Source organism: Natator depressus, chromosome 7 (assembly GCF_965152275.1).
Source record: "Natator depressus isolate rNatDep1 chromosome 7, rNatDep2.hap1, whole genome shotgun sequence".
In the NCBI taxonomy this organism is placed as follows: Eukaryota; Metazoa; Chordata; order Testudines; family Cheloniidae; genus Natator; species Natator depressus.
The window spans coordinates 94,002,124-94,021,893 of record NC_134240.1 but is presented as its reverse complement, the minus strand read 5'-3'; the positions used below and the strand labels follow the sequence as shown (position 1 = coordinate 94,021,893).

The following is a 19,770-nucleotide window of genomic DNA, read 5'->3' as shown; positions in this document are numbered from 1 at the left end:
ATTATACACAACACTAAGCTAGCTATACATTGCAAATCTTGTAATGGTCCTATTGTCCATCACCTTCCACAATATAGTTCTACAGTGGTACAACAGTTACCTAATCCAAGCCCTTTGCAAGTCAATAGACATCTTCTCATCGATTTTAAAGGGCTCTGGATCAGGCCCCTACCTCTGCCAACAAACATATGTTTTTACTACATTATTAACCAATTGTACTCGATATAATACTTGGTCAGTCATTTTGCTGTGAGAATATATATATGTACACAAACACAAACTAAATATTTCTTCTGTCATACTGTTTGAATGTGAATATATAGTACTCCAGTATATGAAACAATGAATTCACATTACTCTGGCTCTTTTGGGTAATGCTGATTGCTAATTTGGCTCCTGAACCACTGAGATCTGAGTATCACTGCTGTAAATCGTCCAGTGGTACTAAGTCACCATCTAGAGTACACAGCTTGTAGGGATATTGTCACTGTACATCACACTCCACAGTGTGCAGCCTGCAGTGGTACTACAGAATAACACCATTTAATACTAAAACCCCAACTGCAGTATTACCTTATCAGCTACAGTGCAGTTCCAAGAGCAGTTTACTATGTTACTATCCACAACGTGAGGGGTCCTGCACTATTCGCAGAATAGGGAAAAAATACTATAGTCTAGTATCCTCTTCAGTACAGATCCTTCTGTGACACAATACAATAAAACAACTCCTGTATTCCCTACCATATTTTTCCTCACTAGTACCAACTCTGTAATAATATTAAATTCCAGTGACTACTCCTTTACACACAGATTACATCACCAGTCCTTTCATAGATTCTCAGGGGCACATAGATCAATTCTGAATAGTACAGGTTTTAATGTTTGTACATTGTTTTGAAAATGCAAAATATGACAGTGAGAGTTATTAAAATGGGGCATGTACAATTCAGCGTAGTTACATTTACCATGCTGTCTGAGGTACTTACTATTTTAAGTATTTGTGGAAATACCATAGCAAAGCTAAATTCTTGAGTGAGGCAATTTTTTCCTTTAATGGCACCTGTCGAAGTTCCTTCCCCACTCTGAACTCTAGGATACAGATGTGGGGACCTGCATGAAAAACCCCCTAAACTTATTTTTACCAGCTTAGGTTAAAACTTCCCCAAGGTACAAACTATTTTACCTTTTGTCCCTGGATTTTATTGCCGCCACCACCATGTGTCTAACAAATATAGCAGGGAAAAAGCCCACTTGGAAATGTCTTTCCACCCAAAATCCCCCCAAGTCCTACACCCCCTTTCCCGGGGAAGGCTTGATAAAAATCCTCACCAATTTGCATAGGTGAACACAGACCCAAACCCTTGGATCTTAAGAACAATGAAAAAGCAATCAGGTTCTTAAAAGAAGAATTTTAATTAAAGAAAAATGTAAAATCAGGATGGTAAATACCTTACAGGGTAATCAGATTCAAAACATAGAGAATCCCTGTAGGCTAAACCTTAAATTACAAAAAGACACAAAAACAGGAATAAACATTCCATTCAGCACAACTTATTTTATCAGCCATTTAAACAAAACAGAATCTAACGCATATCTAACTAGATTGCTTATTAACTCTTTACAGGAGTTCTGACCTGCATTCCTGCTCTGGTCCCGGCAAAAGCAGCACACAGACAGAGAGAACCCTTTGTCGTCATCGTCCCCCCCCCCACCCCAGCTTTGAAAGTATCTTATCTCCTCATTGGTCATTTTGGTCAGTGCCAGCGAGGTTATCTTAGCTTCTTAACCCTTTACAGGTGAAGGGGTTTTTCCTCCGGCCAGGAGGGATTTAAAGGTGTTTACCCTTCCCTTTATATTTATGACAGCACCAAATTTATATGAATGATGAACAATATTATTTCAGTACTAATACACCAGATCATGGTAACTATGACTATCTCTAAAAAGATTTTCCTTTTAATTTATGAAAACAATATGAATTTTCCACCAAGCAAGCATTTCAAATAAAAACATACATGTATTTCAATGCAAATGCTCTACAACAGCAAGTTTACACTGAAGTGAAGTGAGAGTTGCCCGATTAGCCTGACTTTTAAGCTTATTGTCAAACAATCTTTATTCACATTGAAATATCTGACTTACGATGAGTCGATGTTTTTTCTCTGAATCCACTGGTTTTCCAGCTTCCATGCAAGCCGTGAACCAAGAGATATCAAGGAGTTCGAACCTTGAACTGTCCCTCACCTTGTGTCCTCTCAGCCATTCCAGAACTTCAGCACAAGAATTGTTCTCTGCCACAATATGAGTGACAGAATCACTATAAAGGGAAAAATTAAGATGAAGTTTCTTTTTTCTGAATCCACTTGTAGATAGCTACAATGCTGCTATTTCAATATTGACATGCACTCCCTGAAAAAGGTCTTATATATTGTATGTCAGGACACAGGAAGTGTGTTGTGTTTTCATATCACAATATTTCTTTTCCATTCAGTGAATCTAGTTTAAGGACAAAATGTTAGCATAACATTTTACAAGTGCAGCATTTTCATCCTGTCAGCATCATTTAACTTCTATAAGACACTGTTCTATTACACTTCTTTTTGCAACTTGGAAGATATTATACAAACAATATTATAATGAAGTCTGTTTTGTTACCTGCCAGCCCCGAGAAAAATAAAATTCCCGGTCAAAGAATGAGAGCTTCATAGTACTTCAAAATCTACTAAACAGAATCCTTTAAAGTTCCACAGTTGCTAATATATTTAAGAAACTTAAATCTTCTGTACCTAAATAAAGTACTTAAATGGCAGTAGCAAGTGTGCACATGATAGAAACCATATGAATTATATATCTTGTCTGAAGGCCATCTCCTGGCTGTTTTGATGGCCAGGTTTAGTTTAGCTTAAAACTGACAGTTTAATGTAAGGGAGACAAGGTGGGTGAGGTAATATCTTTTATTAGACCAACTTCTGTTGGTGAAAGAGATAAGCTACACTGTATAGCTCGAAAGCTTGTCTCTCTCACCAACAGAAGTTGGTCTAATCAGGGGCAGATTTACTGCAAAATATACCATGCCCTGGCAGGGGGCCTGGCAACGGCAGGGGGCCCCAGGGCTGGGCACTCAGGTAGCCCACTCCACGGGGGGGGACTGTGGGGGGGCAGGAGAGCAGGGAGGGAGGCTCATCTGCAGCCTTAGGGGAGCAAACGGGAGGTACGGGTGGCGGTGAGCGCTGCAAATGTGGGCCAGAGGATGCAGGAGGAGCGCAGGGTGGCCGCGCAGCTGCCCCGAGAGAAGCGGCGCTTTGAAGGGGAAACTGCCACTTCTCTCCGGCTGCGTGGCTGCCTCCTGCTTCTCCTGAGTCCTCTGGCCCGCATTCGCGCTGCTCACTGCTGCCTGGTGAGCGGCGGCTGGGCACAGCCCACCGGGGGGGAGCTGTGGGATGGGGCTGGCCGCCAGAATTGGCACAGAGCCCACAGGCAGGGGGGGCCGACCAGGGGAGGTGAGCAGAGATGAGCATGCAGAGGCAGCAGGGTGCTCAGGTGGCTGCCAATGGAACCATGCCCCCTCTCTCACCTTAAGGTGGGTTTTCTGCCCGCTTCTCTGGGCCAGCCAGTGCGGGGCCACTGGGGTGCCCGAAGCTGTCCTCGGTGGCCATGGAGATCTTGGTGTCTCCTCTCCTGTTTCCTTCTCCAGCTCCATGGTGGCTCTACTCACACGCTGGGCCCCCAGCCCCACCCCTTCCGCCTGAGGTCCTGCCCTTTCTGGGGGGTCAGAGATGGCCCCCCCACCTCACCCAGAGGCCTGGAAATTCTGTCAGCAGCCCTGCCCGCACCCCTAGTTCCTGTGCCTATGGTCCTGGCTGCTGCCCTCTGACCCACGCCACAGTCTGGACCCACAGCTGGGCAGGACAGGGCTGGCTTTCAGCACCCCACTATTAAAAACATTCCAGCACCACTGGCGTTAAACCTAATTGGGTGGTCCACGGCCCTCCAGGCCTCCCCCCATGGCTATGCCCCTGCTCTTTCAGAGATTTTTAATCTACCTAAAATCAAGGTCAGTTTTTTAGCAATAATGAAGTGACACTGAGTCTGTCAGTCAAAAACGCGAAAAAATTAAGGTGAGGCAAGAAGACAAAGATAAGCAAAAAGACTCATTTTAAAGAGCTTGAAGTATTGAATAGTGGACATTCATCAAAAAGTGTGGGCGAAGAAACATCTGAATTATCTGATCACTTGCTGAGTTGGGGGATACCACGACGACCGCAAAAGTTGAACAAGTGGATTCTGAAGTGTCACTGGAACTACAAAATATTGGTAATTTTGTCAAAGTAAGAGAAGAAACCTACTCTGAAGACATTGCATTATGGCCAAAATCTGTTTCATTGGATAGAATTTTTCTTAGTAAATAAACCGAAAAATGTCGGTAATATGGAAAATTTGAGAAAAGAGTATGAGTTTGGAGGACAAAAGCAATTTAGATGTCTTCATGAGTCCCATTTTCTGAGGATGAAGAAAAATGGGATGACAGAAATGAGAAATTGGTTGATTTTTTCGGAAACCACCAAGGCAGTCTCCTGTTACATTTACAAATTATTCCCTGACCATAGTAAAGGAAAACAAACATTTGTTGATGGGCACTCTAATTGGAGAAACATTGCAAGACATATTGCTGATCATGAAACTTCCAACACTCATATTAATGCTATGCGTAAGTTCATTCAAAGGTGTAAAGTATCTGGAAGAATTGATTCTGTGTTATCGGCTCAGTTTAAAAAGGAGTGTTCTTATTGAAGGAAAGTGCTGAGACGTGTTGTTGCCGCGGTCAAAGTGCTGTCTTCTTTGGGAATATCTCTAAGAGGACATGATAAGTCATCATTGTCAAATCGAAAAGATAATTTTTAACCTGTATTGAATATCTTAGGGAATTTGACAATTTTCTCAATGAACATTTGAAAAATTATCAGTATTGTGGCGCAGAGAAGACCAACTTTTTAACGCACCAAACCTACAATGAATTCATCAGTATAATGCAGGGGTTCCCAAACTTGGTTCGCGGCTTGTTCAGGGTAAGCCCCTGGTGGGCCGCAAGATGCTTTGTTTACCTGAGCATCCGCAAGTACGGCCGCTCGCAGCTCCCAGCCAATGGGAGCTGCAGGAAGCGGTGGCCCACCCCAAGCCACCTCCCACAGCTCCCCAGCCCGAGCCACTTCCCACAGCTTCACAGAGATGGCGAACTGCGGCCACTGGGAGCTGCGAGTGGCCATACCTGCAGACGCTCAGGTAAACAAAGCGTCTTGCGGCCCACCAGGGGCTTACCCTTAACAAGCCATGAACCAAGTTTGGGAACCCCTGCTATAATGGCAGAGCAGCTGAGAAACCAATTCACTGATGAAGTAAAGGATGCCAAGTACTATTCCATAATAGTCAATTCAACACCAGATGTGAGTCATGTAGATCAGTTAACATTCATTTTAAGATATGTGACTGGCAATGGTGAAGTCGTAGAGTGATTTCTTTGTTTTGTCCTGCTAAAATCCCACACTTCTGCACACTAGAGACAACTGTTTTGGAAATCATTGCAAATTTAGGTTTGGACATCAAAAATTGTTGTGAGCAGAGCTTTGATTACGCCGCAAATATGGCGGGAAAATATTCAGGTCTACAGCCGAGACTGAACAATGAAAATCCCTCTGCTTTATTCATACCATGTTCCAGCTATTCTTTAAATTTAATCTGCAGCCGAATCTTGTGAGGGAGCTACACATTTTTTTTTACTTTGTTCAAAACACGTACGCCTTTTTTTCAGTTTCCACACATCGGTGGAGTATGCTACAATCACGCTTGGAGTGGGCAAATGGAAAACATTTGACAGTCAAAAGAATTTGTGACACCAGGTGGTCTGCTCGTGCAGATGCTGTTTTGGCTTTGAAAATGAACTATGATGTTATCAAGAAAATCTTATTAGACATCGGTACATCAAATTCTGAAAAACCACGTGCGAAAACTGAAGTAAAATCCTTAGCAGAAAATTTTGAAAAGTATGATATTGCTGTTTTTACTCCTTTGTGGAACCATTTACTTCAAAGAATTAATGTTGTCAGCAAATCACTGCAAAAGGTTGATACAAATTTATTGAATGCTGTACAATTGTTCGCCTCAATTACAAGTTTTGTCATGGAAGTCTGGAATGACTATAGCTCGGTGGAAGCAGAGACACTAACATTAACAGAAAATATAGGTTCCTCTGATATATCTGATGAGAAGCGTAAAAAACCCAGGAAGTAATTTTTTGATGAAACTAGAGACAATGAAATCAATTTAAAAAGGGAAAGAGAAGATCATCCTTGAGACAGTCAATGTTATTTGTGACACAGTAATAGTGCATTTGCAGAGTAGAGGTGAATCGCTAAAGAAAACTGTTGATTTATTTTGCGTGTTTTTTGACAGAACGGAATGTTATGGACGAAAATACTAAAAGCCACTACAGTAAGAAATTAAGTGGATTCTACCGAGAGGACATAAACATAAACCTTTTTGAAGATGAAGGGAAACATTTCATTCATTTTATCGAAAATGATGAGGTCTGTGCTTCAAGATCACCAGTTGATTTGTATAGATTTATATGTGACAGTTTGCAGGCAACCTTTCCAAATGTAGAAACCATTCTGAAAATATTTAACAATACGTGTCACAAATGCGTCTGGTGAACGTTCTTTTTCTGTATTGAAACGAGTTAAAAATTATTTGCAAAATACGATGAGTCAGAAACATTTAACAAGTTCAGCAATATTGACAATTGCAACTGCCCTTTTACAAAATATTACTTACTGCTTAATTGATGATTTTGTGTAGAAAGAAAAAGTGTAGAAAAAAAGCTCTCTAAATAATTTTTTTTTCAAATGGAATAAGTTTCTTTAGAGGAAGTTAACATATTTTTCCATTCATGCATCATCGATACTTTTTATTTTTACACAATGCAAATGCAAGCTTTCATCTAGACCAGAAGTTCTCAAACTATGGTCCGAGAACTCCATTCAGGTGGACTGAGAAAAGGTTATGATTTTTTTTTAATAAAGAGCTCTTATCCAAAGCACTTTACAATAGTTAGCTAATGGTACAAACAATATTTGGAAAGATCATTAAGTGGTCCGCCGAGACCCTCAGCACTTTTCAAGAGGTCTGTGATAAAAAAAAATTAGACTACAAAAACAATCAAGGTACCTCACTTTATTTTAATTTACTTCCTACTACTTATAATATAGGAGGAGGATGAAGGAAAAAAAGAATAAAAAATGGGGGGTGGGGGAGATAAGAGAGAATGTTCTTTTTCTTGGCTAGGTCCCATGGGGTGGGCCCCAAAAATTAAGCACAGGACTCCACTAATGCTAAATCCACCACTGGGTCCAGTAAAAGATATTACCTCACCCACCTTGTCTCTCTAATATCCTGGGACTGACACAGCTACAACTACGCGGCAGACATGCCAAACCCATGGGGGAAAAAGAATTTTGGCTTATTTTTGGCTTAATTGGCTTGTGAGTTGCTTGTTGGCTAGTTTTTGGCTTGTAGCTTCTTTTTTTTTGATCGGCTCCCGGCAAGCAGGGGCAAGGGGAGGCAAAGGTCAAGCAGGGGTAACGGGGGGGAAGAGAGTCAGGGGTGCATAACGGGTCCACTACAGTCTCAGACTGCACGCTGGGGAGGATCTAATCACAGAGTGTTGGGGTTCTTAGGGATTGCTTGTCATGGCCTTGTTTTGAAATGGGATTAGCTTGATTTTTGGTTTATTGTGAAAGTCAGGGTGCTTGTTTACTGTGTGAAAGTTGGCAACTGTGCTGCATTGCACATCGTATAATGTAAGTCACTTACTATCTAATATACCATACGATAGTTATTTTTAGAATGTCATAGAAATGGGGGAGCAGAAAAGTCACTACAATAAAATTTTACTTGCTGTTTCAAAAGTACATGATAAAGAATTATCAGACAGAGTATGAAGAATGACTACCTCAGCTTCCAGAGATTATGTGTTCTATTCAGCCATTTCATCCTTACACAGATATGTTTTTGCTGTATGGGAGGCAACAAAAAGACCAAAAACACCGCTTATGATTGATTTCCAAAAATTTAATAGGGTTTAGCCAACTGTATTTCTGAGTATGGTTCCGAGCACGTGAGAGAGATACTACATTTTTCATCACATAAGGAACTATCATAGGTACTCATCAAAATATAATGCATAGATGCTAACAAGAGTCCTCGATTGTCCCTTCTGTTCCCACGAGTGGAGGGGACCCAGATAAGTGGTTCTTCCCAACAGAATGTAGAAGTTTGGAATTTTCTCACTCTTCCTGAGCCCACCAGAACGTGACACTGACAGAGCTCCAAAAGGATTTAAACATTAAGGCCCGGTGGTCCGTGGAGTACCATCTATGTATGCAATGCATGTATTGCATGCCCCATAATTCATAAAAAAATGTTTTATTCTAGAAGCACTCGAAAGCCCGACATGTAATCAGTCTGTTCACCTTGGCTGTCTTTGTTTCACTGGGAAGGCATGCAATACTCCAAGTTGCATCATGTTGCCTAGGCAACATGAATATTCAGGCAACTGATTTCCTGGCTGGCTGTGCATCAGAAAAAAGTAGCTATGGCTGGCAAGTGTACAACTGAATCGTCCACAATAGAACAGAACTAGCAGCACAAACTTTTCTTGCTAGTTTGCTTGATGAAACTTCAGATACTGTATTGCCAATAAGTCTCAGCTTTTGATTGTACTGCATTACGCGACGAAGAATGGGGGTGATGTAGAATGCTTGGTTATTTTTATTGATGCTAGTAACAAACTGCAGCAGGCCTTTGTCAGCACGTTGAGACGGTGTGCCAGATGTTTAAATTTGGAGACAAGTTGGTAGGTCAGACATATGATGGTGAGGCAGTAATTGCAAGCAACATAAGTGGGCTTCGGAAACTGTGTTTGTGAGATGTTCCCCCATGCACTTTTTGTTCATTGCTACACTCATGTTTTAAATCTTGGTCTCAGTTTTGCAGCAAACAGTATCAGAGAATATCAGATTTTCTTCAGAAATTTAGAGGGAATATCTACATTTTTCTCTTCAACTTCAAAGCAGGCTGAAGTTCTTCAAAACATAGTTCAATGGAAGCTGCCTTCTGTTTGTACCACAAGGTAGAGTTTTTACAAAGGCTTGTACAAACTGTTAAGCAGAGCAGAGAAGCTCTGACTGAACTCTTCAAAAATGTGGTGGAAAATCCAGTAGATTGGGATGCTAAGTCTTCTTTCTGACCCAGGGTTTTCTGATCATGCTCGATGATTTTCAGTTTCTGTTTCTTCTTTGCTTCTACAGTGACATATTTGAAGTGACTGAAGTGAAATTTGACATTCTTCAAACCAAGATATATGATATTGGATTTTGTATTAAGCAGATTTGTGAGACATTACAGCAAATTTGCCAAAGGCGATAAACTTTTGGCGAGTTTTGGAAAGAGGTCTCAGAGGTAGTTGCACATGAAGCTCAGGGAATAAAGAGCAAGAGAAAGCCAAGCGACATATAAGTGTCTCCTCTTTGAGGTTATTGACAATGTCAGCAAACAGTTAGTCCAGTTGCTGAATCCAACAAGATTTATGAGAGTTCCAGACACGTTTTGGGGTTGATTTTCTCAAATCTCGAGAAGCATCTTATCTGAATTTTTGACATTAATCAATTGCATTTCAAACTGTGTGCTGCATACAACTCAGAACAACTGCAAGGAGAAGGTGCATTTGACTGGTACAGAACTATTTATATGCTGAATTTACATACTTGCTTCTCTGAGGTCAGTAAATTGTCTGCCATAATTCTGACTATTCCCTACTTTACAGCCATGGCAGAAAGATCTTTTTCAACTTTAAAGAGCATTAAGACATTTACATGCAACACCCAGGGGTGGCAAACGCTTGTCCAGCTGGTTTTCCTGACCATTGAAAAAGAACTGCTTATGTATCTGCACAGCTTACCATATTCCTAGGACTTGATCACCAAGGAGTTTCTTAAAAAAACAAAAAATGTAAGAATGGAATCACATTGTATGTGAAGTTATAAGATTTGCTGTATGATGTTATTAACATGTTCCAAACCCCACAGCCCTGCTAAAAGAGAAGTCAGCAAACAGATCTGTCCTAAGCAAAGGAATGTGTGCTTGCCTTAATTTGCATTTATGCAGTAAACAAGATCAAGCAGGAAGGGAAACAAAGGAAGTTCAAACAGGTGAAGAAAAACAGCAAGGAACATCCTTCCACAGAGATTCTTTGTCTCTTGGTTCTCTATCGGAAATGTTTTTCAAGAGGGGGACTGGAACTATAAAAAGCAGAGGCAAACACCCCAAGATACTCCTCTCTCTCTCTCCCTGCCCACCTCATTCTCCATACCCTGAGAAGATAAAAGGAAACAGATGTTGAACTCTGGGGCAGGGATCCCAACCTGAAAGTTTGGACAGTAATCTGCTGGAGCATGAGGTGAGAAAAAGTTTACTTTGCAACTAATTTAGTTTCTTAAGTTAAGCACTAGTAAGAATTTTATCTTTATTTTTCTTGTAACAATTTCTGATTTTTATGCCTCATTACTTGGACTCACTTAAAATCTCTTTGCAGTTAATCAACTTGTTTTACAATTTATCTAATCCAATCTGTTTAAATTGAAGTGTCTGGGTAACTATTTAAGGTAATAAACTGGCATATTATTCCCTTAAAGGAATAATGGACTTAATATATTTGTACTGTCCAGGAGAGGGCTGAGCAGTATAGAACATACATTTCTGAGGGAAGATCCGGGGCTGGGGGTGTGTTAGGGTCACCCTGCATTATAACCCAGGCCGGTGAGAGCCAGTGTGTGGCTGGCAGGCTGCAGTTTCACTCACACACACACACACACACACACACACACACACGCTCAGGGTGTGGCTTGCATGCTGGAAGGCTGTTTGTGAGTAGCCCAGATGGAAACTACTACTGCAAGGCATATAAGGCATCCAAGGTTGCAGGAGCAGGGTGACACAGCGCCCCCACTAAACTGGATTTTGACCACACTTAATGACTTTGTTTGTGTTTCTCCTTTGCCTGTACAGCAACACTTATGAAGATACATTAGCAGTTCCTTTAACTGTGGCACCCCAAGTAACTTTCCTAGCCAGACCTGAAGAAAAGTTCTGTGTAGCCCAAAAGTTTGGCTCTCTCACCAATAGAAGATGGTCCAATAAAAGATATTACCTCCCCCATCTTGTATCTCTAATATCCTAGGACCGACATGGCTATAACACTGCTTACAATCTATGTATCTGTCATCTAATACCTTGTTTCATGCCATAATAAAAATGTCATAGCATGCCACTGCTGAAGGTGGACAGGGTCAGAGCAGGGAAGAAGTCACACTCTGCAGCATACTTCCCTGCTGATCCCCTGGATATCCAAGCAGGTAGCCAACTATGATAATTTGTATAGCAGCAGCATGCTAAGCACTTCAAACACAGCCCTGAAGAACTCACAATCAAAATGAAAACAAGCAAAAGTGAAGGCAATGGGAGCAACAAGAAATTGAATGAAGTTAGGCACTTGTCTTGTTAGTTCCCTGGTTTTTGCTTTAATCACTTTCTCTCTTTTCCCCCTCCCCGAGTTCCCAGCCATTTCCTGATATTTCCTCTTTTATTGAAGTTCCCATCTCTCACAAAAGTACATTCACATCTTCTCTGATCTACTGGGAGTCAGAAATAATGGGTACTAATAATAAAAAGGCAAAGGGCCACGCAAATTGTTCAAAAGTCACAAAGAAATTGGATATTTGGATGCTTTCAGATAAGCACTGTAACTGGCGCTTGTCAGTATTCAAGGAGGAGGATACTGTAAACGGGGATTTCATCAGGTAGAGTGAGACAGCCAGATTTGATCCTTTTGAACGTGGCAAAGTTCAGCAATGCATTGGAGGAGGACCCAAATATGATCTCTAGTTGCTTGAAAAAAATGCTTTACAAACTATTTATACCCTGAGCACATAAGCTGCCAACAGTAAAAGTCTCTAACAGGCCTGCTGGTATTCTCTATTACGTAGAGGAAATATTTATCAAACTGGTAGGAAATTGTAAGTGAAACCACTCTAAGCCATGGTCTACACTAGAAGTTGAGGTCGAATTTAGCAGCATTAAATCAATTTAACCCTGCACCCGTCCACATGACGAAGCCCCTTTTTTCGACTTAAAGGGCTCTTAAAATCGATTTCCTTACTCCACCCCGACAAGGGGATTAGCACTGAAATCAGCCTTGCCGGGTCGAATTTGGGGTACTGTGGGCACAATTAGACGGTACTGGCCTCCGGGAGCTATCCCAGAGTGCTCCACTGTGACCGCTCTGGACAGTGCTCTCAACTCAGGTGTACTGACCAGGTTGACAGGAAAAGGCCCGGGAACTTTTGAATTTCATTTCCTGTTTGGCCAGCATGGCAAGCTGCAGGTGACCATGCAGAGCTCATCAGCAGAGGTGACCATGCAGAGCTCATCAGCAGAGGTGACCATGATGGAGTCCCAAGATCGCAAAATTGCTCCAGCATGGACTGAATGAGAGGTACGGGAGCTGACCGCTGAGTGGAGAGAGGAATCCATGCTATCAGAACTCTGTTCCAGTTTTTGAAATGCCAAAACATTTGTCAAAATCTCCCAGGGCAGGAAGGACAGAAGCCATAACAGGGACCCGAAGCAGTGCCGCATGAAACTTAAGGAGCTGAGGCAAGCCTACCAGAAAACCAGAGAGGCAAACAGCCACTCCAGGTCAGAGCCCCAAACATGCCGCTTCTATGATGAGCTGCATTCCATTTTAGGAAGTTCAGCCACCACTACCCCAACCGTGTTGTTTGACTCCTTCAATGGAGATGGAGGCAACATGGGAGCAGGTTTTGGGGACGAGGAAGAAGATGATGATGATGAGGTTGTAGATAGCTCACAGCAAGCAAGTGGAGAAACCGGTTTTCCTGACAGCCAGGAACTGTTTCTCACCCTGGACCTGAAGCCAGTACCCCCCGAACCCACCCAAGGCTGCCTCCCGGACCTTCCAGACGGAGAAGGGACCTCTGGTGAGTGTACCTTTTAAAACAGTATACATGGTTTAAAAGCAAGCGTGTTTAATAATTAATTTGTCCTGGCATTCGCGGCCAGTACAGCTACTGGAAAAGTCTGTTAACGTGTCTGGGGATGGAGCGGAAATCCTCCAGGGACCTCTCCATAAAGCTCTCCTGGATGTACTTCCAAAGCCTTTGAAAAAGGTTTCTGGGGAGGGCAGCCTTATTCTGTCCACCATGGTAGGGCACTTTACCACACCAGGCCAGTAGCACGTAGTCAGGAATCATTGCAGAACAAAGCATTGCAGTGTATGTTTGCTGGCATTCAAACAACATCCATTCTTTATCTTTCTGTGTTATCCTCAGGAGAGTGATATCATTCATGGTCACCTGGTTGAAATAGGGTGCTTTTCTGAAGGGGACATTCAGAGGTGGCCGTTCCTGCTGGGCTGTTTGCCTGTGGCTGAACAGAAATGTTCCCCGCTGTTAGCTACGGGGAGGGGCTAGCCACATGGTGGGGGGAGGCAAAATGCGACCTTGTAACGAAAGCACATGTGCTATGTATGTAATGTTAACAGCAAGATTTACCGTGAAAGAGTGTACCCATTGTTCTATAAAATGTATCTTTTTAAATACCACTGTCCCTTTTTTTTTCTCCACCAGCTGCATATGTTTCAAAGATCACAGGATCTTCTCCTTCTCAGAGGCTAGCGAAGATTAGAAGGTGAAAAAAAAAATGCACTCGCGATGAAATGTTCTCTGAGCTCATGCTGTCCTCCCATACTGACAGAGCACAGACGAATGTGTGGAGGCAGACAATGTCAGAGTGCAAGAAAGCACAAAATGACCAGGAGGAGAGGTGGCGGGCTGAAGAGAGCTGAAGCTGAAAGGTGGCAGCAGCATGATGAGAGGAGGCAGGATTCAATGCTGAGGCTGCTGGACGATCAAACTAATATGCTCCAGGGTATGGTTGAGCTGCAGGAAAGGCAGCAGGAGCACAGACAGCCGCTACAGCCCCTGTGTAACCAACTGCCCTCCTCCCCAAGTTCCATAGCCTCCTCACCCAGACGCCCAAGAACGCGGTGGGGGGGCCTCCGGCCACCTAGCCACTCCACCCCAGAGGATTGCCCAAGCAACAGAAGGCTGGCATTCAATACATTTTAAAGTTTTAAAGTGCTGTGTGGCCTTGTCCTTCCCTCCTCCACCACCCCTCCCGGTACTTCCCTCCTCCACCATCCGTCTGGGGTTACCTTGGCAGTTATCCCCCTATTTGTGTGATGAATTAATAAAGAATGCATGAATGTGAAGCAACAATGACTTTATTGCCTCTGCAAGCGGTGATCGAAGGGAGGAGGGGAGGGTGGTTAGCTTACGGGGAAGTAGAGTGAACCAAGGGGGGAAGGGTTTCATCAAGGAGAAACAAACAGAACTTTCACACCGTAACCTGGCCAGTCACGAAACTGGTTTTCAAAGCTTCTCTGATGCGCACCACACCCTCCTGTGCTCTTCTAACTGCCCTGGTGTCTGGCTGCACATAACCAGCAGCCAGGTGATTTGCCTCAACCTCCCACCCCGCCATAAACGTCTCCCCCTTACTCTCACAGATATTGTGGAGCGTACAGCAAGCAGTAATAACAGTGGGAATACTGGTTTCGCTGAGGTCTAACCGAGTCAGTAAACTGCGCCAGCACACTTTTAAATGTCCAAATGCACATTCTACTACCATTCTGCACTTGCTCAGCCTGTAGTTGAACAGCTCCTGACTACTGTCCAGGCTGCCTGTGTATGGCTTCATGACCATGGCATTAAGGGGTAGGCTGGGTCCCCAAGGATAACTATAGGCATTTCAACATCCCCAACGGTTATTTTCTGGTCTGAGAATAAAGTCTTTTCCTGCAGCTTTTGAAACAGACCAGAGTTCCTGAAGATGCGAGCATCATGTACCTTTCCCGGCCATCCCACGTTGATGTTGGTGAAACGTCCCTTGTGATCCACCAGTGCTTGCAGCACTATTGAAAAGTACCCCTTGCGGTTTATGTACTCGCCGGCTTGGTGCTCCGGTGCCAAGATAGGGATAGGGGTTCCATCTATGGCCCCACCACAGTTAGGGAATCCCATTGCAGCAAAGCCATCCATTATGACCTGCACATTTCCCAGGATCACTACCCTTGATATCAGGAGATCTTTGATTGCGTTGGCTACTTGCATCACAGCAGCCCCCACAGTAGATTTGCCCACTCCAAATTGTTTCCTGACTGACTGGTAGCTGTCTGGTGTTGCAAGCTTCCACAGAGCTATTGCCACTCGCTTCTCAACTGTGAGGGCTGCTCTCATCTTGGTATTCTTGTGCCTCAGGGCAGGGGAAAGCGAGTCACAAAGTTCCATGAAAGTGCCCTTACGCATGCGAAAGTTTCACGGCCACTGGGAATCGTCTCAGACCTGCAACACTATGCGGTCCCATCAGTCTGTGCTTGTTTCCCGGGCCCAGAATTGGCGTTCCACAGCATGAACCTGCCCCATTAGCACCATGATGTCCACATTGCCAAGGCCCATGCCTTGAGAGACGTCTGTGTCCATGTCCTCACCACTCTCATCACCGTGCTGACGTCACCTACTCGCTCAGTTTCACTTTGCCAGGTTCTGGTGCTGCATATACTGCTGGATAATGTGTGTGGTGTTTAATGTGCTCCTAATTGCCAAAGTGATCTGAGCGGGCTCCATGCTTGCTGTGGTATGGCGTCTGCACAGAAAAAAGGCGTGGAATGTTTGTCTGCTGTTGCTCTGACGGAGGGAGGGATGACTGATGACATGGCTTACAGGGTTGGCTTACAGGTAATTAAAATCAACAAAGGGGGTGGCTTTCCATCAAGGAGAAACAAAAACAACTGTCACACAGAATGGCCCCCCTCAAGGATTGAACTCAAAACCCTGGGTTTTGCAGGCCAATGCTCAACCCAATGCTCAACCCACTGAGCTATCCCTCCCCCCGGTATTTCAGGCAGGACTGAATCTCCATTAAACTTTTCAAGGTGCCCCTGACAGACCTCACCGAAACGATTGTCGACTGTTGATTTCACGGAGGGAAGGAGAGGGGAGCAAATGAATACAAAACAAATCTGGTGTATTTCTTGTTTTGATCCACTCCATTTATCTTTTACATCTTTGGCTGGCAGCAGACAGCACAGTAGGACTGCAAGCCATCCACATCTCCTGGCTGCTCGGCAGAAAATGGTGCAATAGGACTGCCAGCAGGACTAAAGAGAATGACCTGGTCGAGTCACTCCTATTTTAGTCCCTGCACCCATGTCTGCCCAGGCGCTTCTGACTGACCTTACCGAGGCAGCCAGGAGCACCTCAGACATGACGATGATGGTTATCAGGCCTATTGCACCATCTGCTGCCACAAGTCAATGAACTGCTGCTGTGTAGCAATGCAGTACCGCATCTGCCAGCACCCAGGAGATGTACGGTGACAGTGAGCTGAACGGGCTCCATGCTTGCCGTGGTATGGCGTCTGCACAGGTAACGCAGGAAAAAAGATTGTCTGCCGTTGCTTTCACGGAGGGAGGGAGAGCCTGACGACATGTACCCAGAACCACTCACGACAATGTTTTTGCCCCATTAGGCATTGGGATCTCAACCCAGAATTCCAATGGGCGGCCGAGACTGCGGGAACTGTGGGATAGCTACCCACAGTGCAATGCTCCGGAAGTCGACGCTAGCCTCGGTACTGTGGAAGCACTCCGCTGAGTTAATGCACTTAGAGCATTTTGTGTGGGGACACACACAATCGACTATATAAAAACGATTTCTAGAAAACAGACTTCTATAAATTCGACCTAATTTCGTAGTGTAGACATACCCTAAAGCTCCACTGAAATACAGTCACCTTGGAGTGGGATATAGCAATTGACAGGTTAGTACACTGCACAGCTGTGGATTGGAGCCTGAAACCTGAAACCTCTAAGACAATGGAAGAATAGAACATGACTCTCTCCAGTTCAGGCAGGCAGGCACCTTTACACTAGTACTAACTCCACTTAATTCTCAAGGAAGGGTAGAGAGTACACACTTCCAGCTCAAGACTTAATATGTTTCAGCACAGAGCAAGATTCCATAACAGATTTTTAAGAGATTAGCATGCCACATCCTTAAGTATGGTTCAAGTCCCGGGGCCCTTATTCACATCAATAACCCATTGACTTCACTAAGTTCAGTGTGCTAGTTCTGTCCACAAGGCCTGCAGTTACACCTGTTAAAGTACTGTTGTTGTGTGATCTTCCAATACACTAAATGTACAGTGAGCTGTCTTTTGAAAAGGTAAATTAAAAAAAATTCCACTGTGAAAGAAAATCCCTTTTCTCATATCACACAACTTGTAGAGCAGAGCATCAGAAAAGTTGCTTATCTCAATTTATTCTAAAAGATGAAAAATCTAGGTGAGTCTATTGAGTGGGCAATATTATTTTTATTATTAGGTTCTCCTTTAATTAAAACTGTTATGTTTTTACTTGTGTACAAAAATTCAGTTAGAGACATAGAGCTTCTGCTTCCTGTGGTTTATTTCACCTTATATAAAATATTCAGATTATTTATACAAAGCTGCAGATCTGGGAACTCTGCCATCATTATACTCACAGCAGCAGTTTAGTTGCTGTGCACCAGTTTCCTCTAGTACCTCTACAGCTGTGCTTGATTCTTGGCAGAAAATGTAACAAATTTAGAGTTTCCTCTAGCATTCTTGACAACAACAAAAATCAACAGTTATAGTTCCGTTTTTTCCAGTCGCAACTGGACTGAATTTAATCATACTGGCCCACTCCTGATAAACAAAAGTTGTATAATCTGTGTCCTCTCAGAAAGTTTGAAATTTTGGCAAGAAAACTCTGTCTCAACAACCCAAATAGACCCAAAACTTTTAAAATACACCTCAACAGAGTGCTGAGCCAAAGCCCTTGGAAGTGAAAGGAAGTTTTTCTACTGATTTCAGTGGGTTTCAGATCAGACATTAACTGCCTAATTCCATGCCATACCTGCCTGCATTTTGTTTTATAAACTGTTTACATTCCCTAGTTTTTCTCCTTTTCTGATTCTGCCTTTCAAGGTCACAAGATCTGGACAGTTTGCAAGAATGGGTATGACAAGGGGTATTTAGGAGCTGAGATTGGGAAGCCCTAGTCACGTTCTTAGTATATATTCTGTTCAGCAGGCATTTTATATAGACATGAACAGAAATTGTTTTTCTTTAACTTAAATGTTCATGAAATTGGAGGCTGACTGCACTAAGTAAAAGCAGGCATGGTGGAGGTAGAACAGATGCTGTGTGAGCACCCCTACATAAATTTACCAATCACGGTACACCTTAATCCTCAGGTGCAACATCCCTGCTACTCCAGTACTGGGCCTTTCTACACAGAGGTGGCAGATTGTCCCAAAGCATATGCCAATGTCTAACACTTCCCAAGTGTGTTACTCAGTAGGACAGTTCAAGTGAGGAAGAATTATTTAATGGAATACCAGAGATACTGGAGAGAAATATTTCCCTATCAATCTTTCATGGTTTCTATAGAGGCATATTCAACGTCTTCCTTTTCTTTTCAGGAATAGGCCACTACATTTAGATTCATTCCAACTATACTGGATTTCAATGGGCCAAAACATTACAGCAAATCATTGGTTGGTGTAAATCAACATAGCTCGGTTGGCTTCAATGGAGCGTTGCAAATAGCACCCACTGAAAATCTGGCTCACTGATTCCAATGAAACTATACAAATGAGTAAGAGTAAATCATGTGAGTAACACTTGCAGGATCAGACCCTAAATTTATTTGATTTTCCATAGGAGAGAAGTCCTTGAGAAGTCCAAACTCATTAAATGCGACAGACAAATTTGAACCATGGATCTTAGAGGTCAAAGATTAGAATATTTGCTTATGCTTGTATACTGCCTATTGTCTCTTAGGATTTTCTTTCCTTAAGGTAACATGAATTTATCTACTAAATATGAAATAATCACTTATTGGAAAGAATAAAGATTATACACCAAATACATAAATAAAATGTTAATCAGAGTCACTTGAACAAATGCATTTATCAAAATCTTTGTTGTACAGACAGAGATGCTACTGAAAAACATGACTATTTTACCTGATTACCTCAGAACTGCAGTATTCCCATGTACCTCTGTAAGCTTTGTTATAGGAAATACCTTGAATACAGCACATACTAAGGTTAGCTGTCAGCATATCTTATTTAGTTATCTAAGGTAATCAGCAAGTTTTTAAGCATCATCACTGTATATGATTTTTTGCTTACATAAAGATTTTCCTACCTTAACTCATTTTCTACCCTGAAACCTTTTCTTCTTGCCAGCTCCATCAGGAATGTCCTTCTAGTCACCCCCATTTTCCTCTCCATAATAAAAATTACTAATTCACTGAACTTTACTTCACAACTGCTGAGAGAAATTGGAGGATGCATCCCTTTCTGCTTTTTCCTCTGGGGGAACAGGCTTGGAGTTCTGATCTTATCCATGATGCAAGATAATATTTTTTCAACTTGACTGTCTAAATGTGAGTTTACATTCACACTGCCAGCCAATAGCTGTATCTGATGTCACCACCCATTGATGTTATTTTCTTCTGTTTCTCTTCTCAAATCAGAAACAGAAGCTACA

At 42.8% G+C, this 19,770-nt stretch overlaps 1 protein-coding gene across 1 annotated transcript in view; it reads right to left on the bottom strand.

The window, feature by feature from the left end:
• DNTT (DNA nucleotidylexotransferase) overlaps window positions 1–19,770 on the bottom strand; it is a 212,136-nt gene that overhangs the window by 130,647 nt on the left and 61,719 nt on the right. The window contains exon 4 of the mRNA XM_074959644.1: window positions 2,143–2,317. Coding sequence (XP_074815745.1) covers window positions 2,143–2,317 — 175 coding nt within the window. The remainder of the gene's footprint in view (window positions 1–2,142; window positions 2,318–19,770) is intronic.